This window comes from Salmo trutta, chromosome 5 (assembly GCF_901001165.1).
Source record: "Salmo trutta chromosome 5, fSalTru1.1, whole genome shotgun sequence".
Lineage (NCBI taxonomy): Eukaryota > Metazoa > Chordata > Actinopteri > Salmoniformes > Salmonidae > Salmo > Salmo trutta.
The window spans coordinates 60,533,017-60,560,781 of NC_042961.1; the positions used below are offsets into that span (position 1 = coordinate 60,533,017).

Here is a 27,765-nt window from a genome sequence, read left to right on the forward strand (position 1 = left end):
AAAACATATATATATATTTTCAAGGGGGGTGCTGAAGTTGGCGGCGAGTGCATTTTTTGTTTACTCAAATGGACTCCAATGGACATTGGCAAGTAGCGGTCATCAACCACACGGACAGATTATTTGTGTTGTGTAACGTATATGGATACTGTTCTAGTCCTCCAAATAACTTACTTCTAGAGGAAATTGAAGAAATTCTTAAAAGTCTTCTGAGAAAATATCCATCCAGTCAGATTATAGTTGGTGGAGATTTTAATATGGTTTATTCTAATTTGACTGGTGTGAACAAATTGGTGAATTTCTGCCAAAGCCTGGACTTAATTGACATATGGAGAGTTAAAAACCCTGGAGAGAAACAATACACATGGAGTAATAGAGATTGTTCTTTACAAACAAGAATTGATTTGTGGGTGATAACCCAACACTGTAGAGGTCAAAATACTGCCTGCAGTCCTGACGGATCATAAAGTCATATGTTTGACTAAGAATGTGCAGTAATGATGGTAAGAAATACTCAGGGGGTTATTGGAAATTAAATAACTCATTGTTATTGCATGATGATTTAAAAAATGTGATTAACAATCTAATTACTGGAGTTTAGCTACATCTAATGCAGAATATGGGAAATACTGGGAACTGCTGAAATTTAAAATCCGCTCAGCCTGTATTACTTATGGAAAACGGCTTGCTTTAAGAAGGAGATGTGAGGTAGCTGAACTCTAAAACAATTGCGGATATCACAGATTGAGCATCTTGATCTTAATGAGAAATCTAAATTGAATGATTTACAGAATCAACTAGATACATTGTATGAGGAAAAGGCTAGAGGAGCTTTTCATAAGATCCAGAAAACAATGGCTTGAAAAGGTGAAAAGAACAGTAGATACTTTTTTAATTTGGAAAAGAGGAGAGGGGAACTCAACACACTTCGGAAATTTAAGATGAATGGGATTACCACTGAGGATAGAGAGTTGTTATCAGACTTTACCACTAAGTTTTATGAGAATCTTTACTCCTTAGATAACAAATCGAGTGACTCTAAGGATCTCCTTGCTTCTATAGAGAATGTTAATTCGGTTAATGAATTCAATCGGTCTAATTTGTTTACCGAAGTCAATCGGTCTTGTTGTCAAGATTTATCCATTATGGACATCCAGTACGGGGTTGCTCAGTTAAAAAATAACAAATCTCCAGGTTGTGATGGATTAACCTCTGAATTTTACAAAACCTTCTCTGAAGAAATAGCACCATTTTGACTTGAAACCTTTAAGGAGGCTATAAAGAAGGGAGAACTACCTGCCTCTCTGAAGCAAGGGGTTATTACTCTTATACCTAAACCACACAAGGATCTCTTAAATATTGATAATTGGCGTCCAATCACACTCCTAAATAACGATGAAAAAATGATAGCCTTAATCTTTGCAAAAAGGTTAAAGTCTTGCTTGAATGATCTGATTGATGAATGTCAATCAGGGTTCATGAAAGGGTGCCATATATCTAATAATCTGAGGCTGGTGTTAGACTTGTTTTAGTATTGTGATCTATTGGATGACTTCCCTGTTATCCTATTTTGGGATTTTCAGAAAGCATTTGATACAGTAAGTCACAATTTAATCTTTGATTGTCTTAAGCATTTGAAACTTGGTTGTTTTTTTGTTGATGCTATTAGAACTCTGTATAATGGTGGCAATAGCTGTATCAAACTCTGTCATGGAACATTCTCAAGGTTTAACATTTACAAAGGAATACGACAAGGTTGTCCAATTTCACCTTTTTTATTTTTGTTAGTATCTCAAATGTTATTCTTATTAGTTCATAAAAGTCAATTTGAAGGCATTTACATTCCAGGCCAGAGAGATCAAGATATCGCAACTGGCAGATGACACCTCACTTTTTTTGAAAAATGTATCACAAGCTAGATTAGCATTGGATATCGTGAAGCAGTTCTCCAAAATCTCAGGCTTGACTTTAAATCTTTCCAAATGTGAGTTGTTTGTTGTGAAAGGAGCTGTCATTGTAACATCTCTGGAAAAGATACTGTAACCTACCTCGGTGTAAAGATCACCAAAAATCTTAAGGCTGTGAATGATCTTAATTTGAACCCTGTAAAATTATCCTCATGGTTAGGGAGGGATTTAAGTCTTCAAGGAAGGGTGCTTTTATCCAAAGCTGAGGGGCTCTCTTTTTTTCATCTATTGACATTCCCAAATCCACTTGCTGTACCTTAGATAGGCTTTTGTACAACTTCATATGGAAAAACAAGCCACATAAGATAAAAAGAGATGTTTATCACAACAGGGTTTGTGATGGCGGTCTAAATGTCTTAGACTCCACTCTCTTCAAATCAGATAAAGGTCAACTGGATTAAAAGGTACATAAAAAAATCCTCGGAGTTTCTGGAATATTAAACCTCATTTTGTTTTTCAGAAGTTCAGAGGGCTTAATTTTTTACTACAATGTCCATATATTGTGGGTAAACTTCCTATGAAACTGCCGGCTTTTCACAAGCAGGCTTTAATGTTCTGGGCTTTGTTGTATAAACACAACTTTTCACCTCATAAATGTGTAATATGGAACAATGGGTCGATATTACCTAGAAACAAAATGTTATTTAACCATAAATGGTCTCGAAAAACATTGTCCTTGTCAGCCAATTAGTTAATATTAGTGAGAATCTATTTACACGGAGAGAATTTATGGAAAGATACAACTTTGAGGTTTTCAAGAAAGGAAGTTATAAAAGTTACTAACAGGAGACGCGACGAGAACGCTGATCCAATGCCTCCCAAAACACAGAAGTGAAGTATTTAAGATAAACGGCCAAGTTAGCAGCCAACGCTGCTCTAATGTCAGAAGTGTACACACCACAAACAAAGGGAGAAAAAACATATTTACAATTACAGTATTTAGAACACCCACAGTCCTCTACACCCGATTGAGCTGCTGATGCCAAGGCCCATAGCAGTCTCTCTCTGTTGTAAAGCAGAGGGTAACAGCACAAGTAGTGCAGGTGATGGGACATTTCTTGTGACACAGAGTACAACGAAGCCTCCCTACTGAGCCCTTTTGTCCCCGAGGCACATTCAGGTCTGCAGTGATGTATTTTGGCAGGTGAACATCACTGGAGGCAGGAGTAGAGAGGACAGAAGGTGCTGCAGTGGACTTTGTGCCGTAGTCAGCAAGCTCCTGGATGAGCAGCTCTCTGAAGGCTAGCTGTGTCATGGGGGTCTTTCCACAGATCCTAGCCATTTCCTTCTGGAGGATGAATGCATTCACCACAGCAATGTCGATGAAGTGATAGAACAATGTCTTGTACCATTTCTTTGTCTTGTGGAGAACATTGTAGTAGCCTATCAGCGCATCAGACAGGTCCACACCTCCCATGCTCTTATTGTAATCCTTTACAGCAGCTGGAACGGGGACAGCTTTCTTGGTCCATGTCCCATTAGCGTCCTTCGCACGCCTGCCGATGTGATCGCCACTGTACGATTTGTGGATATTGGAGCACATGACCACCTCTCTGGCATCCATCCACTTTACAAAGAGCAGGTCATCTTTACGAATCCATCGCATGGTACCCCTTTCAGCCCTCTTAGGCATGTCGTTTACTTTTGTTTTGGGAAAACCCACTCCGTTGGGACGAATGGTTCCGCAAGACCATACATTCAGCTTCCTCAGGTCTGTAAACAGAGTAGGGCTTGTGTAAAAGTTATCCACAAACAGTTTGTAGCCCTTCCCCAGCAGTGGAAAATCCAGTAATTTCATTACGGAATCATAACCAAGTCCCATACCGGTGGCTGAGATGGACTTCCCCTCATAAACAAAGAAATTCCAAGTGTAGGCACACGCAGAATCTGCCAAAACAAACAGTTTGTAACCCCATCTTGTTGGCTTGTTAGGCATATATTGTTTGATGCCAATTCTGGACTTTGAGGCTACCATTCTCTCATCTATGGACAGGTTCTGGGCAGGCTGAAAATGGGTCTTGCAGGCCTCAACAATGCTGGAGTAGAGAGGTTTGATTTTGCAGAGCCTGTCAAAGCTTGCTGTTCCCTTCTTCTTCTCATTGTTGTTGTCAGCTTGTGGGTCACTGATATGAAGCGCCTGCGAGATAGTCAGAAACCTCTTACAAGACATGATAGTTGTGGGGAAAGGCAGTTGGTAGAGTCTTGAGCTTCTCCAGTAGTCCTTCAGGGTCTTCAACTTCACAACGCCCATATAAATGACCAGTGAGATGTAACAGTATAATTCTTGGACGGAAATGGGCTTCCATGCCTCTTTCTTGCCTGCTTGCTTCTTAGCCCCATACTTGTTGGTGTTAGACACAAGCAAATCAAGAACTGACAAGGAGAAAAACAGCTGGAAAAGATTAAGTGGGCTGTACTTTCCAGTCATGTCCAGCTGAGGTCCTGGCTGCCTTTTAGGTCTAAATATTGGTGGAAGTGGCTCCACATCATCCTCTAGCACAGTGCGCCAACGGTCCTCTCCCTCGGTTGAAGTTGCCGCTGGTACACTGGCCCTCCTCCGCTTCTGGTCTGGACTCATAACACCTCTAGATGGACGGGTGGGTGTGGAGCCAGAGACGGCAGCAGGGGTCAGACTGGAGGAACCACTTCCTATGTTTGAATCAGTGTGGGATGGACTTGAATGTGGTTTCTTTGGAGGTGGCTCCCAGAGGTCATCGGAGTCTCTACATCTATTGAGGATTAAAAAAATAAAATGTTTAGAACTCAAGTTTCCTATTCCTTATTTTATTTAACCTTTATTTTAGCAGGGAGTGAGCACTGCATCAATACATCAAATACACAGCACTCATCTATATTATATAGAGTATGGGGAACACAATCACTATAATGAAATATGCGGACCAACAGGCATTAAGACACTCAAAAATAACAGCATGTCATAGCCAACAGAAAATACACATAGGCTATGCTAATACATTATATGCCTCAGGTCTACATACAAATATCTCAAATGAATATGCAACCATTTAAACAACTGCATTAGCATGAGACGCAAAAACCTATTTTACTTACTGATCTAAAAGTGGATCTTCTCCTTCCAAAAACATTTCTTCCTCACTGGAATCAAAACTGTATTCACTCATGGAGTCCTCATCCATCAGTTCTATGTCACTCTCCCAGTCCATTTCTGCAATGTTCTCATCCAAATTTGTAAACTTGGACTTGGATGTAGCTTTTCCACTAGTAGTAGCCATGTTTTCTTTTTTTAGTTTTGAGAAAAGTTTGTAGAAGAGAACGAACCACTGCGTATCATTAACTACCGTGAGTCCTGTTTGCTTTCACCAGAGAATGAACACTGTTGCCCACAGCTCTAGCATGATGGTTGTTTGTAGTACAAAAGGCGTACAAAAGGCTGGAAAGCCCAGCTCATTGGCTATCTAGCGAGATCGTTTTCAAAATGATAAGTGGTCCTTGAACCAAGACTGTCAATCAAGTGAACACCGATGGTCTCATTGGTGCCTAACGATGGCTTACCTTCATTAGGCTAATTGACGTGTTGTGTAGCCAATATGTCAGAGGTGAATGTATCAAACAAGTTGCATTGATAAGCGTCTTGTTGTTGTGCACTATCCCCAAACAATAGCATGGTATTTTGTCCCGCTGTAATAGCTACTGTAAATTCGATACTGTGGTTAGATTAACAAATATTTAAGCTTTGATGATATAAGACATGTCGATGTCCCGGAAAGTTGGCTGTTGTTTAGAATGCCTTTCTAGTCACATATTGAGCAGCAGCTGTCTAGATTTCAGTACACTGATCCTGTAGAGGTTTAAAAGCAGCCCAGAACAGCCATCTTGTTTCAGGACAGTCAACTGTAAAACAAAACAAAAAGAGGACATTTAACTAGACTACTCAGCAGGGTGTCAGGTCATTTAACATCAACAGGAATTCAGACAAACGAGATTCCAAAAGGTTTATCATGTGGTTGCAGAGAACGATTGTTATTCTGGGAAAGACATCCCTTTCTAGTGCACTACTTCTGACTAGGACCCTTAAAGCTCTGGTCAAATGTAGTGCACTATAGAGGGTGCCATTTGGGACAGTTTCAGAACCACAACTTACCAGTATGTTGGAGTCCACGCTGCAATTCCACTGACTACAGCACCCAAACCCTGGAGAAGGAAAGGCAAACATTTTATTAGTTTGCAGATTGAGAAATACGATGACTAACTGCTGCATTTATATACAGTCACTCAGTAGTTCATGTCGTTTCACATCAGTTCAACCTGAGCTAAGTTTAACATCATTGGGACTGTAGCATGTCCCAGTAGCCATCTTGTATAGTTGGCCAGCCAAAAGGGGATAGTGAAAGTGACTGCATCCAAAGTCACACCCTATTCCCTTTACAGTGCACGGGTCCTGGTCTATGGTAGTGCACTATAAAGGGAAGTGGGGTACTGTTTCAAATGAAGCCAGTGTTTTAACATCCCACTAACCTGGGTTTCCAGAAAGCGCATCAGTCTCGTGGTCTGGAATCAGGTATTCTATAGAAGGAATCATAAAATAATGTTAGTTATAGTTTGGCTTCTATGAGAGGATAGAAGGTTCTTGAATAGAGCCCATCAAATCAAAGAGTAGCTTCACAAAGAAAATTATAATTGTCCCGTGTGGCTCAGTTGGTAGAGCATGGTGTTTGCAACGCCAGGGTTGTGGGTTCGATTCCCACGGGGGACCAGTACGGAGAAAAAAATGCATGAAATGTACGCATTCACTACTGTAAATCGCTCTGGATTAGAGCGTCTGCTAAATGACTAAAATGTAAATAATTATCTGACAAATGCTTGTCATTGAGGATTATCATTTACAGCCAGTCAGTTATGAGTCTGTTAAATCCTGAACATCCGGAGGACCTTATGTCCAGTATGAGGTAAAATAAAGGTAGTTTTGCTAACTAAAGCTAGCACAATGACTAACCCCATTCCGTACAAATGTGCACAGCCGCGACATTCAAACGAGGCTGCAAAGAAAACTAATTGACTGCGTTGTGGTGTGAAATACGTTTCTATTCAAGCGTTGATTGACATGGTAATGTCGTAACGTACAGCACGTATAAAGCATCTAATTACGTCTTACAGCCTCTCTCCACCAGGTGTAGGACTTCCCTCACCGTTTGAAAACAAGGGACAGGATAAGGGGGATACCTCGCCATTTTTTGCGCGAGTGTTGCAAAATAGATTCAAAGATGTATGTTATTCAATTATTGCATCCACACTGCTCACGCACGTCAACGAGCGTCTGCGTTAACAAGGGGAAAAATAGGAGTCATTCCTATTTCTGACGCAGACGCGCTGCAAGTCCTGGGGAGACAAAATACATTTATGCACGATGGCGCCCCTGCGCAGCCGGTTTGGTTCCCGTGTCACCCAATAGGTTTAGCTTCCCCACCCGCCATTTTTAAAAAGACCCGACGGAGCTCATCGCCTTCTTGAATCATGCAGAGGTGGGCATCATGAAGGCCTCGTCATTGATTTTGTTGGAAAGGGGAGAAATTGCGCTTTACAAATGGTATTGATATTACAGCTGATCTGGAAGTATTACATTTTTTGGGGCGCTAAAATAAGGTAAATTGTATGGACCAGCGCCACGTACAAAAGTGAGTTAGTTTACGTTACAACTTTTGACCAGAACAATGTTCATTTTATTTAACTAGGCAAGTAACCTAAGAACAAATTAGTATTTACTATGATGGCCTACCAAAAAGCCTCCTGGGGAAGGGGAGCTGGGATTTTTTATTTTATATATTTGGACAAAACACGACAGACGCCATCCGTGCAATTTTGTTGCTAGATTTAGCAACTTTTCAGACTACCCTGGCAACTTTTTCCCCAATCAACACCTAGCAACTAATGTATTTGGAACTTTTAGCAACATTTGAAAAGTGACTCAAAGCTATAATGCACGCATTGTTGTAGCACCACTACATAAAGAGAGAGCTAAAACAGAGCATGGTAGCACCACTACATAAAGAGAGAGCTAAAACAGAGCATGGTAGCACCACTACATAAAGAGAGAGCTAAAACAGAGCATGGTAGCACCACTACACAAAGAGAGAACTAAAACAGAGCATGGTAGCACCACTACACAAAGAGAGAGCTAAAACAGAGCATGGTAGCACCACTACATAAAGAGAGACCTAAAACAGAGCATGGTAGCACCACTACATGACAACGTGCAGGTATATAAAACCCGACATTGATATCGTCGCTAAAGGAACCTTATTTCCAATACAGTGAACTACTTTTGACCAGATCAACGTTAATCAGTAGTAAACTATTGAGAATAAGGTGCCATTAGCGCAGCAACGACAGTCGAATCAGGGGCCAAATGCTACTCAGAATCTGATCATTTTCTTCTTCAAAGTCTGATTCGGTAAGAGAGTGATGGTGCAGTCACTTCTCCTACCTGGAAAGCTAGTCTACTAGCTAACACCAACACGACACGTGGTAAGCCAGGCGATAACAAAAACCACCAAACTAGCCAGTTGGCAAACTAACGCTTGTATCGTTTTACTGCCGCTAAAGTGAGTCATTGTACCACGCATGGCAGACATTTCAGTAATATGCAGCTTACCTGAGAGGTATATTCTCTACCGATTCGTCAGCATCATGAGAGGAAAAATGAAAAAGTTTACACACACGGAGGAGAAACCAGAATGAAAATCAATGAATTACCAGATGTTGAAGTCGCTGTCCCTCCTCCTCCTCCTTCTTCTATGGTATAATGGCGTTCGCAACAATTAAATGTGCATTCCGCCACCTACTGGGCAGGTGGATAAAAAGGAAAACATTTGGGTAAAAATAATTAAAATATCATACAAACTACCAAAAAAGAAATTAACTAAATAAAATCAACCTGCTTTTCCGTAAAACCTCATTCTAATCAGGTCCAACACAGCCTCAGAAGCCTCCTGTTTATCCAGATCAACCGATTGATAGTTTGTGTGTATGTATTGTAGGCTACGTGTGCCTTTTTAAAAATGTATGTAGTTCTGTCCTTGAGCTGTTCTTGTCTATTGATGTTCTGTATTACGCCATTCTGTATTATGTTTCATGTTTTGTTTGGACCCCAGGAAGAGTAGCTGCTGCTTTTGCAACAGCTGATGGGGATCCTAATAAAATGCATATTTTACTGTGTGTGTGTGTGTGTGTGTGTGTGTGTGTGTGTGTAGGCCCTGGGTCTGGATGACATTAAGACCCACCACTGGTGTATCATCGGCTGCAGTGCTGTGACAGGAGAGAACCTACTGACCGGAGTAGACTGGCTACTGGATGACATCGCTGCACGCATCTTCACTGCAGATTAACATCCTGGGTGTGCATTAATAAAACGCATCTGAAGAAGCTTCAGTGTTTCTCAACCTCCGCTCTGTGGGATGTTGTTTTCTGATACAAATTCTTCTATGTTTAAGATAATGACTAAAGTATTCCACCCTGAAACCATATAATTGTATGAAATGTGTTAGAGTCATAATCCAATAATGTGTGTGACTAGGCCATTGTGTTACCATTTCGCAATATGAGCTGCGTATAGTTGAGACATTCAAGGACAACTGAACTGTCGACTTGTGATAACGGTGAAACTAATAACTGGAAAGAGGCCTCCTCACCCTAGGGAGGAGAAAAACTGTTAGAAAAGGCTAGGCTTGCAGAAGATGATCAAACATGTTGCAGAAGGGTGATAAACAATGTATGTGAACTTTGGAAAAATACAGCCCACCTAAAGAGAGGTGGAGTTTCTACTGATGTGAGTTCATTTGTGTGTGTGTGTGCTATAAAAAGATTGTGTTCTCATTTTGATGACAGAGCGCTCTCTGAATAAAGAGTTGATCTATTGAGGACTGGGACTTGGTCTAATTCTTCATTAACCAGAGCCTTACAACCTCTGAGAATTGGTCAAAGCTATAAAATAGTTCAGTTAGAACATTGGGATAACACATTCTCGTGACATTTGCTGACAACTTAATCAGTTCTATAATGCTAGTTTTTAGGGGAAGTTTCCCGGACACAGATTTCAAAGTAATTCATGGCTATAGATGTGAGTGCTACAGGTCGGTAGTCATTTAGGCAGGTTACCTTAGTGTTCTTGGGCACAGGGGCTATGGTGGCTGCTTGAAACATGTTGGTATTACAGACTCGGTCAGGGACAGGTTGAAAATGTCGGTGAAGACACTTGCTAGTTGGTCAGCGCATGCTCGGAGGACACGTCCTGGTAATCCATCTGGCCCAGCGGCCTTGTGAATGTTGACCTGTTTAAAGGTCTTACTCACATTGGCTGTGGAGAGTTGTATGAAGAGTGCCTTCGTCCTACTTTCTTTTTGATGACTAATCCAATATTATTCAAAAAGAGAAATGAGCAATGTGCAGTGGGGTTGGACTAGCCTCACTATTTGAAGCACAGCCACAATTTGTCCTCAGAACAGCCTCAATTCATCAGGACATGGACTCTACAAGGTGTCGAAAGCATTTCACAGGGACGCTGGTCCATGTTGACTCTAATGCTTCCCACAGTTGTGTCCAGTTGGCTGAATGTCCTTTGGGGGGTGGACCATTCTTGATACACACAGGAAACTGTTGAGTGTGAAAAAAACCCAGCAGCGTTGCAGTTCTTGGCACAAACTGGTGCACCTGACACCTACTACCATACCCTGTTAAAAGGCACTTCAATCTTTTGTCTTTCCCATTCACCCTCTGAATGGCAAACACACACAATCCATGTCTCAATTGTCTCAAGGCTTACTTTGCTATACGTGGTAGATATAACACTGACAGCACAAGCTCAAGTCCAAGCGCATGCTCCAGCCCCAGTAGACGGACAGCAGTGGAAAATAACTGGCACTTCAGTTTGCACGGGTCCCATGTGGCTCAGTTGGTAGAGCATGGTGTTTGCAACACCAGGGTTGTGGGTTTGATTCCAACGAGGGACCAGTACGGGGGAAAACATTTATGAAAAATGTATGAAATGTATGCATTCACTACTGTAAGTTGCTCTGGATAAGAGTGTCTGCTAAATGACTAAAATGTAAATGTAATGTAAAATGAGAGCGTGACCACACAGTCATCTGGAACAGCTGATGCTCTCATGCATGTTTCAGTGTTACTTTCCTCGAAGCGAGCAGATAAGTAATTTATCCCGTCTGGCAGCTCGTGTCTGGCAGCTCTCGGCTGTGCTTCCCTTTGTTTTCTGTAATTGTTTGCAAGCCCTGCCACATTCGAACGAACGTAGGAGCCAATGTAGTACGATTCCATCTTAGTCCTGTATTGACGCTTGGCCTGTTTGACGGTTCATCGGAGGGCATTGCAGGATTTCTTATAAGCTTCCAGGTTAGAGTCCCGCTCCTCGAAAGCGGCAGTTCTATCCTTTAGCTCAGTGCGAATGTTGCATGTAATCCATGGATTCTGGTTGGGGTATGTAATGTTGAAGCCTGAAGTTTACAAACACTTAGGTTGGAGTCATTAAAACTCGTTTTTCAACCACTCCACAAATTTCTTGTTAACAACTGTAGTTTTGGCAAGTCAGTAAGGACATCTACTTTGTGCATGACACAAGTCATTTTTCCAACAATTGTTTACAGACAGAATATTTCATTTATAATTCACTGTATCACAATTCCAGTGGGTCAGAAGTTTAAATACACTAAGTTGACTGTGCCTTTAAACAGCTTGGAAAATTCCAGAAAATGATGTCATGGCTTTAGAAGCTTCTGATAGGCTAAATTACATAATTAGAGTCAATTGGATGTGTACCTGTGGATGTATTTCAAGGCATACCTTCAAACTCAGTGCCTCTTTGCTTGACATCATTGGAAAATCAAAAGAAATCAGCCAAGACCTCAGAAAAAAATTGTAGACCTCCACAAATGTGGTTCATCCCTGGGAGCAATTTCCAAACGCCTGAAGGTACCACATTCATCTGTACAAACAACAGTACGCAAGTATAAACACCATGGGACCACGCAGCTGTCATACCGCTCAGGAAGGAGACGCGTTCTGTCTCCTAGAGATGAACGTACTTTGGTGCGAAAAGTGCAAATCAATCCCAGAACAACAGCAGGACCTTGTGAAGATGCTGGAGGAAACAGGTACAAAAATATCCACAGTAAAACGAGTCCTATATCGACATAACCTGAAAGGCCGCTCAGCAAAGAAGAAGCCACTGCTCCAAAACCGCCATAAAAAAGCCAGACCAAAGTTTGCAACTGCACATGGGGACAAAGATCGTACTTTTGGAGAAATGTCCTCTGGTCTGATGAAACAAAAATAGAACTGCTTGGCCATAATGACCATCATTATGTTTGGAGGGAAAAGAGGGAGGCTTGCAAGCCGAAGAATACCTTCCCAACCGTGAAGCACGTGGGTGGCAGCATCGTGTTGTGGGGGTGCTTTCTTGCAGGAGGGTCTGATGCACTTCACAAAATAGATGGCATCATGAGGCAGGAAAATGATATGGATATATTGAAGCAACATCTCAAGACATCAGTCAGGAAGTTAAATCTTTGTCGCAAATGGGTCTTCCAAATGGACAATGGCCCCAAACATACTTCCAAAGTTGTGTCAAAATGGCTTATGGACAACAAAGTCAAGATATTGGAGTGGCCATCACAAAGCCCTGACCTCAATCCCGTAGAACATTTGTTGGCAGAACTGAAAAGCATGTGCGAGCAAGGAGGCCTACAAACCTGATTCAGTTACACCAGCTCTGTCAGGAGGAATGGGCCAAAATTCACCCAACTTATTGTGGGAAGCTTGTGGAAGGCTACCCATAACGTTTGACCCAAGTTAAACAATTTAAAGGCAGTGCTACCAAATACTAACTAAGTGTATGTAAACTTCTGATCCCCTGGGAATGTGATGAAATAAATAATTCTCTCTACTATTATTCTGACATTTCACATTCTTTAAATAAAGTGATCCTAACTGACCTATGACAGGGAATTTTCACTAGGACTAAATGTCACGAATAGTGAAAAACTGAGTTTAAATGTATTTGGCAAAGGTGAATGAAAACTTCTGACTTCAACTGTATATGTTTTGACCACGACAGTTTACAATCTAAGGCAATGCCAAGTCATTTAGTCTTCTCAACTTGTTCAACAGCCACACCATTCATTACCAGATTCAGCTGAGGTCTAGAACTTAAGGAATGATTTGTACCAAATACAGTGCTCTTAGTTTTAGACTTAATATATAAGAAACATTCATGTTTACATAGTCAACTTACACACAGCTCTGACACACACACTTATCCCACCAGACATGCCACCAGGGGTCTTTTCACAGTCCCCAAATCCAGAACAAATTCAAGGAAGCGTACAGTATTATATAGAGCCCATATTGCATGGAACTTCCTTCCATCTCATATTGCTCAAATAAACAGCAAACCTGTTTAAAAAAAAACAGATAAAGCAACACCTAGCGGCACAACGCCTCTCCCCTATTTGACCTAGATAGTGTGTGTATGTATTGATATGTAGGCTACGTGTGCCTTTTAAAAAATATATGTAGTTCTGCCCTTGAGCTATTGATGTTCTGTATTATGCCATTCTGTATATTGTTAAATGTTTCATGTGGACCCCAGGAAGAGGAGCTGCTGCTTTTGCAACATGGGGATCCTAATAAAATACCAAATACTTTATTAAATTCAGTCACCCCACCATGGTTAGTGTTGGTATGTAACTGTATATTAAATTCAGTCACCCCACCATGGTTAGTGTTGGTATGTAACTGTTAAATTCAGTCACCCCACCATGGTTAGTGTTGGTGTATAACTGTTAAATTCAGTCACCCCACCATGGTTAGTGTTGGTGTATAACTGTATATTAAATTCAGTCACCCCACCATGGTTAGTGTTGGTGTGTAACTGTTAAATTCAGTCACCCCACCATGGTTAGTGTTGGTGTATAACTGTATATTAAATTCAGTCACCCCACCATGGTTAGTGTTGGTGTGTAACTGTTAAATTCAGTCACCCCACCATGGTTAGTGTTGGTGTATAACTGTATATTAAATTCAGTCACCCCACCATGGTTAGTGTTGGTATGTAACTGTTAAATTCAGTCACCCCACCATGGTTAGTGGCGTGTAACTGTTAAATTCAGTCACCCCACCATGGTTAGTGTTGGTGTATAACTGTATATTAAATTCAGTCACCCCACCATGGTTAGTGTTGGTGTATAACTGTATATTAAATTCAATCACCCCACCATGGTTAGTGTTGGTGTATAACTGTATGTTAAATTCAGTCACCCCACCATGGTTAGTGTTGGTGTGTAACTGTTAAATTCAGTCACCCCACCATGGTTAGTGTTGGTGTATAACTGTATATTAAATTCAGTCACCCCACCATGGTTAGTGTTGGTGTGTAACTGTTAAATTCAGTCACCCCACCATGGTTAGTGTTGGTGTATAACTGTATGTTAAATTCAGTCACCCCACCATGGTTAGTGTTGGTATGTAACTGTTAAATTCAGTCACCCCACCATGGTTAGTGGCGTGTAACTGTTAAATTCAGTCACCCCACCATGGTTAGTGTTGGTGTATAACTGTATATTAAATTCAGTCACCCCACCATGGTTAGTGTTGGTGTATAACTGTATATTAAATTCAATCACCCCACCATGGTTAGTGTTGGTGTATAACTGTATGTTAAATTCAGTCACCCCACCATGGTTAGTGTTGGTGTATAACTGTATATTAAATTCAATCACCCCACCATGGTTAGTGTTGGTGTGTAACTGTTAAATTCAGTCACCCCACAGCGGTTAGTGTTGGTGTATAACTTTATATTAAATTCAGTCACACCACCATTGTTAGTATTGGTGTATAACTGTATATTAAATTCAGTCACAAAATGGTTAGTGTTGGTGTATAACTGTATATTAAATTCAGTCACCCCACCATGGTTAGTGTTGGTGTATAACTGTATATTAAATTCAGTCACCCCACCATGGTTAGTGTTGGTGTATAACTGTTATATTCAGTCACCCCACAGCGGTTAGTGTTGGTGTATAACTTTATATTAAATTCAGTCACACCACCATTGTTAGTGTTGGTGTATAACTGTATATTAAATTCAGTCACCCCACCATGGTTAGTGTTGGTGTATAATTCTATATTAAATTCAGTCACACCACGGTGGTTAGTGTTGGTGTATAACTGTACATTAAATTCAGTCACACCATGGTTAGTGTTGGTATGTAACTGTATATTAAATTCAGTCACACCATGGTTAGTGTTGGTGAATAACTGTATATTAAATTCAGTCACACCACCATGGTTAGTGTTGGTGTATAATTCTATATTAAATTCAGTCACCCCACCATGGTTAGTGTTGGTGTATAACTGTATATTAAATTCAGTCACCCCACCATGGTTAGTGTTGGTGTGTAACTGTATATTAAATTCAGTCACTCCACCATGGTTAGTGTTGGTGTGTAACTGTTAAATTAAATTCAGTCACACCACCATGGTTAGTGTTGGTGTGTAACTGTTTGACTTCATGTCTTGAAAAGGTTTTAATTTCATCACTACAGAATAATACCATAAAATACAGTTTTCCAGGGAGTTCTAGAAACCAGTTGAAGGAAAACTCCATCCAAAACCATATTCTGGTATTTGTTTCATTAGTCCATTGTGACATAGTCCCAAAATGTTTTGCTTGTCAACAATCAACTTCTCAAGATATGTCACTTTCAAAATACAGAAATCCCCATTTGATGCATTTTGCAAATACCAAAAGACCGTATTTGGGTGTAATTTTCCTGTAAGGAAAGTGTAACCGATGTGAAATGGCTAGTTAGTTAGCGGTGATTCGCGCTAATAGTGTTTCAATCAGTGACGTCACTCGCTCTGAGACTTGAAGTAGGGTTTCCCCTTGCGTTGCAAGGGCCGCGGCTTTTGTGGCGTGATGGGTAACGATGCTTCGTGGGGTGTCAGTTGTTGATGTGTGCAAGGGTCCCTGGTTCGAGCCCGGGTTGGGGCGAAGAGAGGGACGGAACCTACACTGTTACAAAAGCATGCATCAGTCAGGTGAAAGGTTATTTGGCACCATGTCCAAGGTCAGACTAAGACCTTGTTAATGCCACAGAAAATACCATGAGTTAAAGATTATAGGACTGTTGCATTCTGCTGCACTCTCCCAGTTCACCACTAGAGACATACAGGTATTCTATCCAGTGGTGTTCTGCTGCACTATCCCAGTTCACCACTAGAGACATACAGGTATTCTATCCAGTGGTGTTCTGCTGCACTATCCCAGTTCACCACTAGAGACATACAGGTATTCTATCCAGTGGTGTTCTGCTGCACTATCCCAGTTCACCACTAGAGACATACAGGTATTCTATCCAGTGGTGTTCTGCTGCACTATCCCAGTTCACCACTAGAGACATACAGGTATTCTATCCAGTGGTGTTCTGCTGCACTATCCCAGTTCACCACTAGAGACATACAGGTATTCTATCCAGTGGTGTTCTGCTGCACTATCAATCTGTGTCCGGGAACTAGAATCAAAAGAGCAAACACTGAATTACCTTGTAGTGGTCAGAGCCCAAATCTAGTTCCCTACTGCATCACTGTGCGCCTCATTGTGTAACAATTCGGGGCTCCAAATTGCTCCTCATTGATACGATTGTTTATACAGGACGTACCGTCAACCAGCTCCGCGAAATTATTAATGGCCCGACTTCGGCAGAGACCAAATCACCGTAAATGCTTCACGACCATCGTAAACAGGTTGACATCATGCAGCGCCTTTAACCCTCGTTTTCACACTGATCCCAGAACCATATTCTTTCCACTATAGTAACGGTTGAACAAACCAGATGAACCCATTTAGGGTTTTCGGGACTACAAGGTGGCACATTGATATCCGTGTCACACCGTAATTTTCATTTCGTCCCATGGTAAAGGGCCTGAGTGAACGCTTTATTTATCCACCATCTTTAGCGGTACTGATAGCAGCGTAAACTGAGTTTATTCCCTAGATTAAACTGTCCCATCGTGTCGTTAAAGCCTACTACACATGCTACTCACAATAACATCCATTCAGAAACAAATTAATGACTTAAAATAAATTAAGTCAGTTAACGGTGACATTTCACTGGCTCTAGAAAGTTACGTCTGTATGTTTACAACCACATAATGATATGAGATGACAGGAAATGTCACATTGTTCAGTATTGAATTCAGAACACCACATGGTTCATTCAAAATGGCCAAATTCACCAAGTCTGATTTACTACCACCAAGAAAGAAAAATAGGACAAGCATTAATTTGTAGATTTATTTATACATTAAGACACAGTCACGGGGTTGAATTGACTTGGCCTGGTTCTCCCCAGTTCCAACTAGACGACCCACTTCCTTGCTGACCAAACAGGAGTGCAAGAGGGCTTGCCGGTGTACAACAGGAGAGCTAGAGGGAAAATAGTGTGAGAATTAAACCCTGGTGATACTGTAGGGACTAATACACAAGGTATGAGAAGACTTGATCAGAGCGTAACCAATCAGTCAGCGTTACATCAGACTGGGGCGGTAATGATGTCTCATCAGGTCAGTGTCTAACAAACTGCATGGGTCAGAGTGATGATCCAAGAGGAACATTCAACAGGACATTAACAACATCTTCCTAGTATTGATCTGCCCCCCTTTTCCATTACAACACATTTACACTGAGTGGACAATACATTAACCAGACCAGGTGACAGCTAGCCCTTATTGACATCACTTGTTAAATCAGTGTGGATGAACAGACAGGTTAAAATGATTTTTAGCCAGGAGACATGGATTGTGTACCACTCAGAGGGAACAGGCAAGATAAAGGATTTTAGTTCCTTTGAATGAGGTATGGTAGGTGCCAGGTGCACCAGTTTCTCATGTGTATCAACACTGGTCCACCACCCAAAGGACATCCAGCTACTGGAGCTTACTGTTCTGAGAGCAAACTCAATATTAGGAATGTGTTCTTAATGTCCTCTATACTCAGTGCATTATAATACTGGAACCGTAAGTCATTCCCACTACACACCTTCACACTCCACCAGCACAGCAACACGTCAGCAGCCAACGAGATCTAAAAAGACAACAGTTTTAAAACCAAATAATCCCAATCTTAGATTACTAGACTACATTCAGAGCATTCTGAAACCATCTCAGACAAGTTCAGTCATTGCAGCCATCCAGCCAGTGGTCCAGGGTCAAGCCCCCACCCAGACACCCTCCCTCCAGGCAGGCAGCCCACCTTACCCCTGCCCCTTGCACTAAGAGCAGGCTTGTCAGTGTCTGCCCAACCCACAGGAGGACCGATGGGAGGCCAGACCTTAATCCAGCCCAGAGCACAGGACAGGATTGCCACCTGACTGGTGCTGATTGCAGTAACTCATCATTTACAACATTCCAGAAAGCTTCATGTGGAAGGAGAGTTAAGATGCTGTCTGAAGTCACACACCTTTCCAAACACTGCAGACACTAGGACCTCAACCAGGGGGCAGAAACCTAGAGGGAGAAAGTAGGAAAGCATGAAGTGACATTGTATGAACTATTAGTGAGACATGAGATCAGTCTATAGCAGTGTATTCTAATCCTGGGGACCCAACTGTCAACAAGTGTTTTCCCCCCTAGAACTAGGCTTGGGTGGTATACCAGGGTGTTTGGAAAACAGGGTTTCACCAATAACAAATACATTTCTTAACCTTTTATGGATAGGGGCAGTATTTTCACAGCCGGATAAAAAACGTACCCGATTTAATCTGGTTATTACTCCTGCCCAGAAACTAGAATATGCATTTAATTGTTTGATTTGGATAGAAAAACCCCTAAAGTTTCTACAATGGTGTCTGAGTATAACAGAACTCATATGGCAGGCCATAACCTGAGAAGATTCTGTACAGGAAGTACCCTGTCTGACCATTTCATGGCCTTCATTATCATCTCTATCCAAAACAAAGGATCTAAGGTAACGTGACATTTTCTCAGGCTCCCATAGGCTCTCAGAAAGCGGCAGAACGTTGAATGATGACTTTGCAGCCCATGGCTGAAAAACAGTAGCGCATCTTGTAAGTGGTCGATCTCAGGATGAGACGGGCTCACGCATGCACGTGTAGAGTCCATTTTAGATTTAGTCTTTGAACGAAAACAACGACTCCCGGTCAGAATATTATCGCTTTTTTACGAGAAAAATCGCATAAAAATTGATTTTAAACAGCGTTTGACATGCTTCGAAGTACGGTAATGGAATATTTTGAATTTTCTTGTCACGATACACGTCCGCGCGTCACCGTTCGGATAGTGTCTTGACGCACGAACAAAACGCCGCTATTTGGATATAACTATGGATTATTTGGAACCAAAACAACATTGGGTGTAAACTGGAAGTCCTGGGAGTGCATTCTGACGAAGACAGCAAAGGTAATCCAATTTTTCTTATAGTAAATCTTAGTTTGGTGAGTGTCAAAATAGCTAGCCTGTGATGGCGAGTTATCTACTCAGAATATTGCTAAATGTGCTTTCACCGAAAAGCCATTTTAAAATCGGACACTGCGATTGCATAAAGGAGTTCTGTATCTATAATTCTTAAAATAATTATGTTTTAGTGAATGTTTATCGTGAGTAATTTAGTAAATTCACCGGAAGTGTTCGGTGGGAATGCTAGTTCTGAACGTCACATGCTAATGTAAAAAGCTGTTTTTTGCTATAAATATGAACTTGATTGAACAAAACATGCATGTATTGTATAAGATAATGTCCTAGGAGTGTCATCTGATGAAGATTTTCAAAGGTTGGTGCTGCATTTAGCTGTGGTTTTTGTGACATTATATGCTAGCTTGAAAATGGGTGTCTGATTATTTCTGGCTGGGTACTCGGCTGACATAATCTAATGTTTTGCTTTCGTTGTAAAGCCTTTTTGAAATCGGACAATGTGGTTAGATAAAGGAGCGTCTTGTCTTTAAAATGGTGTAAAATAATCATATGTTTGAAAAAATTTTGTTTTTGGTTGAAGACTAATTAGCGAAAGATTAGCATTGAGCAGTCTGTCTAAACGAAGCCTTACATCTGGGTCCCCAGAACCAGGATTGTGAAACACTGCTCTAGAATATAGATCAGTTCAGTAACCAATCAGTCACCTGAACATCAGACTGGGGCGGTAACAGGAAGTCATCACTTCTACATTATAAAGGACAGAAGTTAAAGGCAACAGATCAAAGTGAAAGTTGATCCTACACACCTTGAGGTAGTGCAGCAACAGTTGTCCAGTGGCCAGGCTGGAACAGTTAGGACCTGGAAGGAACAGATTACAGTTAAACATTATGCAGAAGTACATTAGGTACTGCAGACTATATGCAGAGCATTCTGAAATGAGATCAGTCTCAAGCTTCAGTCATTGTAGCCATCCAGCAGGCCAAGGACTGGCTCCAAGCCTCCCACCCAGACACCCTCCCTCCAGGCAGGCAGCCCACCTTACCCCTGCCCCTTAACCAAGAGCAGGCTTGTCAGTGTCTGCCCAACCCACAGGAGGACCGATGGGAAACCTGGGTTGATGCCAGCCACAGAGCGCCGGACAGAAGCCATACAACTGTTATGTGGAAACCTCATCACGTACAGCATCCCAGAATGTTCCATGTGGTGGGTGGGCACTGTAGTTAAGTGTTCATGGGAATTGTAGTTCACTCAGTGACTTTTAAAGAGTAGGTAAAAGGTAGGTGGAGTTGGTAGCAAGTGCAAGAGGTGGAGGGTCAGTGAGTGAAGATGCTGTCAAAACAAAAATCATACACACCTTCCTGAAGACTGCAGACCAACAAGGACAAACTGGGGGAGGAGAGTTGAGGGATTATTAAGTGATGTTGTAAGAACTAGTGGTCCGACATTAGATCAGTCTACAGCACAGCATTATCTAATCCTGGGGACCCACCACTCCTCTGGGTCCCCAGAACACACTGCTATAGTGGAGATCAGTTCAGTAACCAATCAGTCAGCTGAACATCAGACTGGGGCGGTAACAGGAAATCATCACTTCTACATTATAAAGGACAGAAGTTAAGTGGATCATACACACCTTGAGGTAGTTCAGTAACAGGCATCTTCTAGTGACCAGTCTGGTACCACCATCAGGACCTGAAGGAGAGGAGGCTAAATAAACATGCTGAACAGCAGGACATTAAAGACTGCTTTATTGGCTGATAGATCAGAGGGGTAACCAATCAGCTGGGGAGGTAACACAACTATCTGAAAGACAACTGATCCTAGACCAGCACTACCACACTGAGAGACTAAATATGGGAGTGCTGACAAGGGCCCTGTACTACATCAGGACACTAGTTATTTGGAAGTCAGTATCCTAACTTCAATCCTGCTTAAACTATTGATGGTACTGCAAGAAACAGTAAATAAACCTACTACATTCCGAGTGGCCCATCCACCTCAGTGATTTGTGATGCTACTAGCATTTCATGAATGATACTGCATCGACTTAATGATCTTAAATCTAATGGCGGCCATTTTGGATCAACAATGCAGAGCCAACAGCCATTTTGGATCAACGCAGAGCCAACAGCCATCTTGTGTGAGTCTCTGGTCCCATCAGACAGTTGGTAACCCCAACCAGCTGTCCCCTTGTTGCCCTGGCAACGCCAGTGGGTCCACCTTTGCAGGTTCTGTCGTCGACGCAGGGCGTAAGACGCGTGCGGGTGTCATCACCAGGAGCCAGAGTCACCATGACTACCAAACATCAACTGTTCACCGTTGTTTGCAGTGAGTATTAACACTAGACTGGTTATAGCTTGTGGCTAAGGCAGAGGCTCTGGTTAAGATACAAGGACTAGATACATTTCACATGACAATTACCAAACGTACTCATTAACCAAAACTCACCAGTCTAGTCGGCATCACGGCTCCCTGTTCAGCCACATACAGAGGAACCTACGAAGACATATGCTTCAGGTTAATGTCTGGGTGGGGACCAGACACCAGGCAGGCACAAGGAGGGGGTTAGACATAACATATGTAGCCTTTATGACAGGGTTACGTAGCCCTCTGCTGAAGTCAGCTATTCCTTTTCTCAACAGGAGTTCAGACGAACGAGATTCCAAAGAGAATATTCATCATGTTCAGCAGAAGGACGGGATAGCTCAAACATGTTGCGTTCAGCTAAACTATACAAGTTAAAAAGTTGACAAAGCTGTGCAAATATCAATACAATAACCTTAATGTTTGAACTACCACTTCCAGGACAAGACACTGGTGTTAAAATATCCATTTAGACTGGATGGATCCTTACCTGCATAGCTTAGAGCAGCCATCTTGTTTCAGGACAGTCAACTGTAAAACAAAATGGTTACGTAACTAGACTGCAACAAGACAGTCAAGTGAGGGTTCTTTACTCCGCAGGGTGTCAGGTTATTATTCAACAAGAGGAATTCAGAAGACCGAGTTTACAAAAAGGTTTATCATGGTTGCAGAGAACTATTGTTGTTCTGGGAAAGACCCCCCTTTCTAGTGCACTACTTCTGACTAGGGCCCTTAAAGCTCTGATCAAAAGTAGTGCACTATATAGAGGGTGCCATTTGGGACAGTTTCAGAAACACAACTTACCAGTATGTTGGAGTCCACGCTGCAATTCCACTGACCACAGCACCCAAACCCTGAAGGAAAGGCACATTTTATTAGTGTGATGATTGAGAAGTCGATGACTAACTGCTGCATTATATACAGTCACTCAGTAGTTCATGTAGTTTCACATCGGTTCAAAGTGAGCTAAGTTTAACATCATTGGGACTGTAGCAGCATCAAGTGACTGGTTCCACAGAGTTCTGTCACTCAACCCACATGGCACCCCAGTCCCTATGCAGTGGACTACTTATTGAGGAGACAGACTGTCTGTGCTCAGATGTGAGCCGCCCGATGGTACTCCCAAACACAGCCATATGTGCCCTAGACCCCTGCGCCACTCAGGAGCAGTTCACAGGGTGCCATTTGGGATTCCACCAACAAGTATACTGGTGGAAGACCAATCCTACCCATAGTGGGGAACCCAGTTTGATCTTTGTTGGAAGAACTCACCAGTGAAGGTAGTGTTAGTCCCTTTAGGAAACGTCATCCCCACATCTGTTAAAATGAGAAAGGAAGTTAGTGTTCAGCTGTAAAGAACATTTAAACATACAACTGCTGCATTAGCTACAGTCACTCAGTAGTTCACGTCGTTTCACATAGTTTCAAAGTGAGCTAAGTTTAACATCATTGGGACTGTAGCATGTCCCAGTAGCCATCTTGTATAGTTGGCCAGCCAAAAGGGGATAGTGAAAGTGTCTGCATCCAAAGTCACACCCTATTCCCTTTACAGTGCACGGGTCCTGGTCTATGGTAGTGCACTATAAAGGGAAGTGGGGTACTGTTTGAAATGAAGCCAGTGTGTTAATATTTCACCAACCTGGATTTTCAGAAAGTGCACCAGTCTCGTGGTCTGGAATCAGGTATTCTATAGACGGAATCACAAAATAATGTTAGTTATAGTTTGGCTTCTATGAGAAGATAGAAGGTTCTTGAATAGAGCCCATCAGATCAAACAGTAGCTTCACAAAATATCAGACATATGCTTGTCAATGGATCATCATATAAAGCTCATAAGTAGTGACCACATAGAAATCTGGTGCCATTGTTACTGTCCTGAACACCAGTGAATAAACTCACATGGAACTCACACATTCCTATTCCAGAATGGAACTCCAAGTGGGGATTCTGTTCAGATGCCTTGAAGTCAGGAAGTCATGTCACAAGTAATGCAGACCTGAGCAAAGAACACATCCATGTTAGTGACTTAGTCTGTATATTACAAGAGGCTTTGGAACACAGGACAAGGAGGCCATCAGATCAAAGTTAGCATCACCAAAAATCAGATATATGCTTGTCATTGAGGATCATCATTTACAGCCAGTCACTTGTGAGTCAGTTAAATCCTGAAAGTCCACTTCCCTTTTTAGTTGTAAGACAGTTTTCCAAGTGCACACAGAGATACTTAGGGATTTAGGGCAGAGGACCTTTATCTACTTCCCCAGACTGATAAAGTCATGGATACATATGTTATGTCAGAGTCAAACTGAGGTAAGTTACATGTAGTTTTGCAAGCTAATGCTAACCAAAGCTAGCATAACAATTGGAAGTCTACAGGTGTGTACTAGCATGCTAGCTAACCATATTCTTAATAGCTGCGCTAACGCTAGTGAATATTACCTTACAAAGCTACCTTCACAGTGAAGTAGTATCCATTAACTTGGGAATTAGATAAAGGGCCCTGGCGAATCCCTTTAAGGCGAAGGGCTGATAAGCTGAACACATCTAATGATCCTGGTGGTAAGTCAATGCACTCACGTGTCAGTCTTCTGGACTTCCCTGGTATCTGTCCTGCATTGCTGTTGATCAGGGAGGAAGTTAGGGAGGTCCATTTATGAACAGACAACACGCAGGTATATAAAACCCGACATTGATATCGTCGCTAAAGGAGCCTTATTTCCAATACAGTGAACTACTTTTGACCAGATCAACGTTAATCAGTAGTAAACTATTGAGAATAAGGAGCCATTAGCGCAGCAACGACAGTCGAATCAGGGGCCAAATGCTACTCAGAATCTGGTAAAGAAGTTTCTTCTTCAAAGGCTGATTCGGTAAGAGAGAGTTCATTTTATCATCACCGTAGCAGACCTCTTAACGTTGGGTTTATAACGACTGATGGTCTGGTCTCACCTAACTGGCGAGCTAGCATACTAGCTAACATGACACGTGGTTAGCTAATTGCTAACTAAAACCACCACGTAAGCAGGTATTTAATAAGTAATATGTTGCTTACCCGAGCAGCACATTCGAGTCGTCGGCATCTGGAAAGGAGAAAATTATAAAAGTTAACAGTAATGTTAGTTACAACCACCGTAGCTAGACATCCATTAAATCATGTAGGTTCTCATGTGACCTGGCTAGTTGCGGACACGTGTTCTGCGAAAGCAGCATTTCGAAACACGTTTATGGTTAAATATGTATTTTTTTTGCAAGTCTCTCATCAGAAATACTAAAGTACAATCAGGTTTTCAGAACAGGTCTGTGTAAATTCTCATCATCGAAAGACGTTGCAATGCTAACAGCCAGATATCGGCCTGTACATGAAATAAACAAATCAGAACAAAACATGTTTTATACTAGGAATAAAATGCATAATTTGTCAAAAAAGTAATTTCGAAGATCTGTGGAGAAGTTGAACAAAAGGATGGCTTCAAATTGAACGCCAAAGTGGCGACTAGCTAAATTACCGTTAACAGCTCCCGCCGCTTTCCGTTCAGCGTTAGTTAAGTACCGGGTTAACTACTGGCAGCAAATGCAAGTAAACGAATGGCTTTAAAAACACTTCGCTAAAATCTTTTTCCTATTCCAGTGAATGTGTTCCTATCAAATGCGTAGCGAAAAGATGTTCGTGGGAGAGAGACGGCATTTGATGATCTTACCTCGGTTAGATCGGAGAAGGAAATGGAAGGAGTGGAAGGTTCCTGCGCCTTTTATACGCCTTACGTCTGTGCGTCACGGGCGCGGACTCCTTCCTGCTTTGAAAAAGGTTTTGCAAAAAAAACAAAAAAAAACAACGAAATACATTTTTGTTATTATTGTGAATATCAATAAAAAAACAATTCTGCAAGTGAAACGGTTGATATTGATCAGTTTGCACACGAAATTAAATAAAGGTGTCACAGGAAATAGCATAACAAATTTGCCACTGACTACCTTATCAGCACCGGGTTTGATAGTTTTCAAGCATTTGCCAGGTTTATTTGAACTTCAAGGTACAGATGCAGACAGATATCTAAAATTATAAAATCAGCCTAAATATATGGACAGTGCATTATAAATAAATAAAAATGCAAGTCAATCAATGAAATGGGGCAGGATAATCTGACCCTAGATCTGCCTGTCGGCCTTCACCAGTCCTGTGTTAGCAGGTGAGGCCCAGAACTATAATGTGGTTCAAAAGGGTCCTCATGTCCGTTGTGGCCTGTTCCCTGGGTGGGGCACAGACCAGCCCATCGTCCAGGTAAGCCAGTTACTCCTCCAGTAGAATGCACCGCCGGAGCAAAAGGCAAAGGCCGGCCAGCCAGTTACTGTATGTAGCCTACTATACGGAGTGCAACAGAAACAATAGTGAAACCAACCAGCTACACACTATGTTAGGAAAAACCAGCAATGCATTAGAGATGTGAGTTTCCAACTAAGGGAAAACAGTGTAATCTCACTATGGTGTGGCAAGCACATACCCAGATTAATACTGGAAAATGAAGCCAACCGTGTACTATACTACGTCTACAGTAAACACTGCGCAATGCTGAATAATAGTAAAGATTACTACGGACCTACATTATCAGCCTGTCTCGTACACTATCCGAAGGACAGGAGAAGTGAATGGAGTGTGACTTGCTTGTTGGTGAAAGGACACGGCTGTAACTCACGCCACGTTTATTTCTTGCTTCATACGTGGGGGTTCAGGTTGGCAGGCCTTATAAGGGAAAGGGTGCTTATAACGTTAGTCCTGCAAATGGTCACTTCTCATTTGAGCTAGCTAGCTACTTTGCATAGCTAGTTTACCTTGGAACACAGAAGAGTCCAGGCAAGATGGCTGCGCCCTGTGAGAGATGAAGCGTGGTGCGCCTTGCGCCACCTAGTTTGCTCTCAGGGGAGAACTGCAAGTCCGCGAGAGCGAAACATTCAGTCTCCCGGTGCATCGACCTGGCAGAGTAGGCGAGGTTTCCGAGCCCGAAAATTAAAACCGGAATGGTTCCGATGGACAGACACGTCACACAGACCACTAGAACAAACGCTCAGCGCCGCAATACCGGTCGACCGAACCGAGTATCGCCCAGGTTGGTACACTGTCACAAGTAATTAGAACAAGGACACACAAGCCCAACAGAGTAGTGGGGGGGAGGGGCAAAACACCCATTTGGAGAGGCTATCTGCTCCAAACTATTGAATAGCGGCGGATATACCCAGCCTGGTCTCATAGACTAGGCGTAGTTAACATACTGTAATGACCCTGGGTTTATAAGCGCGGAAATCGACTCTGCCGCTTGAGCATGCTTTTGCGGCACAGTCGATAGCGCGCCGGACTTCGGGCTTGAAGGTCGAGGGTTCGAGACCTGCTCCCTGCCTGTTCATTACAATACTATAGGCTTTCTCTTGGCCCAGGTCGCAGTTGTAAATGAGAACTTGTTCTCAACTGGCCTACCTGGTGAAATAAAGGTGAAATAAATTAAATGTAAAAAAATCTGGGGCACTCAAATTAGTGTGGTATGTTTACAAAGGCAGTTGGATTTATCGCGCCCACATCTAGCAACCCAAAGTTTGTGAGTTTGAATCTCATCACGGACAATTGTATCAAATGTTCAACTTTTTAGCACCACAAACATAAGGGGTAACCCAGATACGTCACGGGCAATAAAACTGAAGCATCCGTTTAGAATGTTTTCTCACCACCAAATATGGTAGCGAGAGGAAGTCCAGTCGGGGGTAGTGGAAGGATGGAGCTAGGTGAAACTAGGCTGACATTCTACACATTTTCACACTGATGAAACATCTGATCTCATAATTTTTTTTTCTCCAAAAACTAGAATCTGTTTTAGACTTATAGAAATACATATCTTTAGGTATGCCTCTGTGCATATACACCCAAGATGTATACACTCTGACATAGATCTCTTACCAAGCGAGTACTGCTTTT

General features: G+C 42.0%; 4 protein-coding genes and 5 non-coding genes across 16 annotated transcripts in view; 2 read left to right on the forward strand and 7 right to left on the reverse strand.

The window, feature by feature from the left end:
* The window catches only part of LOC115194677 (zinc finger protein 37-like), a 1,069,572-nt gene that overhangs the window by 525,078 nt on the left and 516,729 nt on the right, over nt 1-27,765 (reverse strand). The window lies entirely within an intron of this gene.
* The window catches only part of LOC115194676 (gastrula zinc finger protein XlCGF26.1-like), a 900,659-nt gene that overhangs the window by 416,858 nt on the left and 456,036 nt on the right, over nt 1-27,765 (forward strand). The window lies entirely within an intron of this gene.
* On the reverse strand, nt 1,760-25,304 carry LOC115194673 (piggyBac transposable element-derived protein 4). 7 transcript variants are annotated; one of them, XR_003878443.1, is made up of 14 exons: nt 24,859-25,178; nt 24,384-24,424; nt 23,706-23,802; nt 23,446-23,493; nt 23,079-23,123; nt 22,611-22,660; nt 22,297-22,337; nt 21,891-21,938; nt 21,076-21,134; nt 20,797-20,828; nt 20,248-20,300; nt 18,472-18,518; nt 18,052-18,096; nt 17,294-17,439 (listed from the first exon to the last, which is right to left on the reverse strand). XR_003878443.1 is itself a non-coding variant. In XM_029754560.1 (8 exons), exons 7-8 carry the CDS (start codon nt 5,219-5,221, stop codon nt 2,926-2,928), a joined length of 1,953 nt encoding a protein of 650 aa, XP_029610420.1. In that variant the 5' UTR covers nt 5,222-5,840; nt 22,611-22,660; nt 23,079-23,123; nt 23,446-23,493; nt 23,717-23,802; nt 24,384-24,424; nt 24,859-25,304; the 3' UTR covers nt 1,760-2,925. The 7 variants fall into 7 exon arrangements, 6 of the variants coding, with proteins under 6 accessions (XP_029610420.1, XP_029610419.1, XP_029610418.1 ...); XM_029754560.1 differs by lacking the exons at nt 17,294-17,439; nt 18,052-18,096; nt 18,472-18,518; ... (3 more) ...; nt 21,891-21,938; nt 22,297-22,337 and adding exons at nt 1,760-4,696; nt 5,040-5,840 and having other exon boundaries at nt 23,717-23,802; nt 24,859-25,304; XM_029754559.1 differs by lacking the exons at nt 17,294-17,439; nt 18,052-18,096; nt 18,472-18,518; ... (4 more) ...; nt 22,297-22,337; nt 22,611-22,660 and adding exons at nt 1,760-4,696; nt 5,040-5,840; nt 6,091-6,140 and having other exon boundaries at nt 24,859-25,304.
* Nucleotides 17,512-17,581, reverse strand: LOC115195046 (small nucleolar RNA SNORD31). Its single transcript, XR_003878585.1, has one exon. It is a non-coding gene; the product is annotated as a small nucleolar RNA SNORD31 (small nucleolar RNA).
* Nucleotides 20,122-20,191, reverse strand: LOC115195033 (small nucleolar RNA SNORD31). The gene has a single exon (XR_003878573.1). It is a non-coding gene; the product is annotated as a small nucleolar RNA SNORD31 (small nucleolar RNA).
* On the reverse strand, nt 20,971-21,040 carry LOC115195037 (small nucleolar RNA SNORD31). Its single transcript, XR_003878577.1, has one exon. It is a non-coding gene; the product is annotated as a small nucleolar RNA SNORD31 (small nucleolar RNA).
* LOC115195049 (small nucleolar RNA SNORD22) lies at nt 21,595-21,721 on the reverse strand. Its single transcript, XR_003878588.1, has one exon. It is a non-coding gene; the product is annotated as a small nucleolar RNA SNORD22 (small nucleolar RNA).
* LOC115195031 (small nucleolar RNA SNORD30) lies at nt 22,057-22,128 on the reverse strand. The gene has a single exon (XR_003878571.1). It is a non-coding gene; the product is annotated as a small nucleolar RNA SNORD30 (small nucleolar RNA).
* LOC115194672 (uncharacterized) overlaps nt 25,305-27,765 on the forward strand; it is a 41,576-nt gene continuing 39,115 nt past the window's right edge. Inside the window, exon 1 of one of the 2 annotated variants that reach the window (XR_003878432.1) lies at nt 25,305-26,085. The gene's annotated coding sequence lies outside the window, so the exon portion shown is untranslated. Of the gene's footprint in view, nt 26,086-26,406; nt 26,909-27,765 lie in introns of those variants that run through there. The other variant, XR_003878433.1, reaches the window with a different exon arrangement.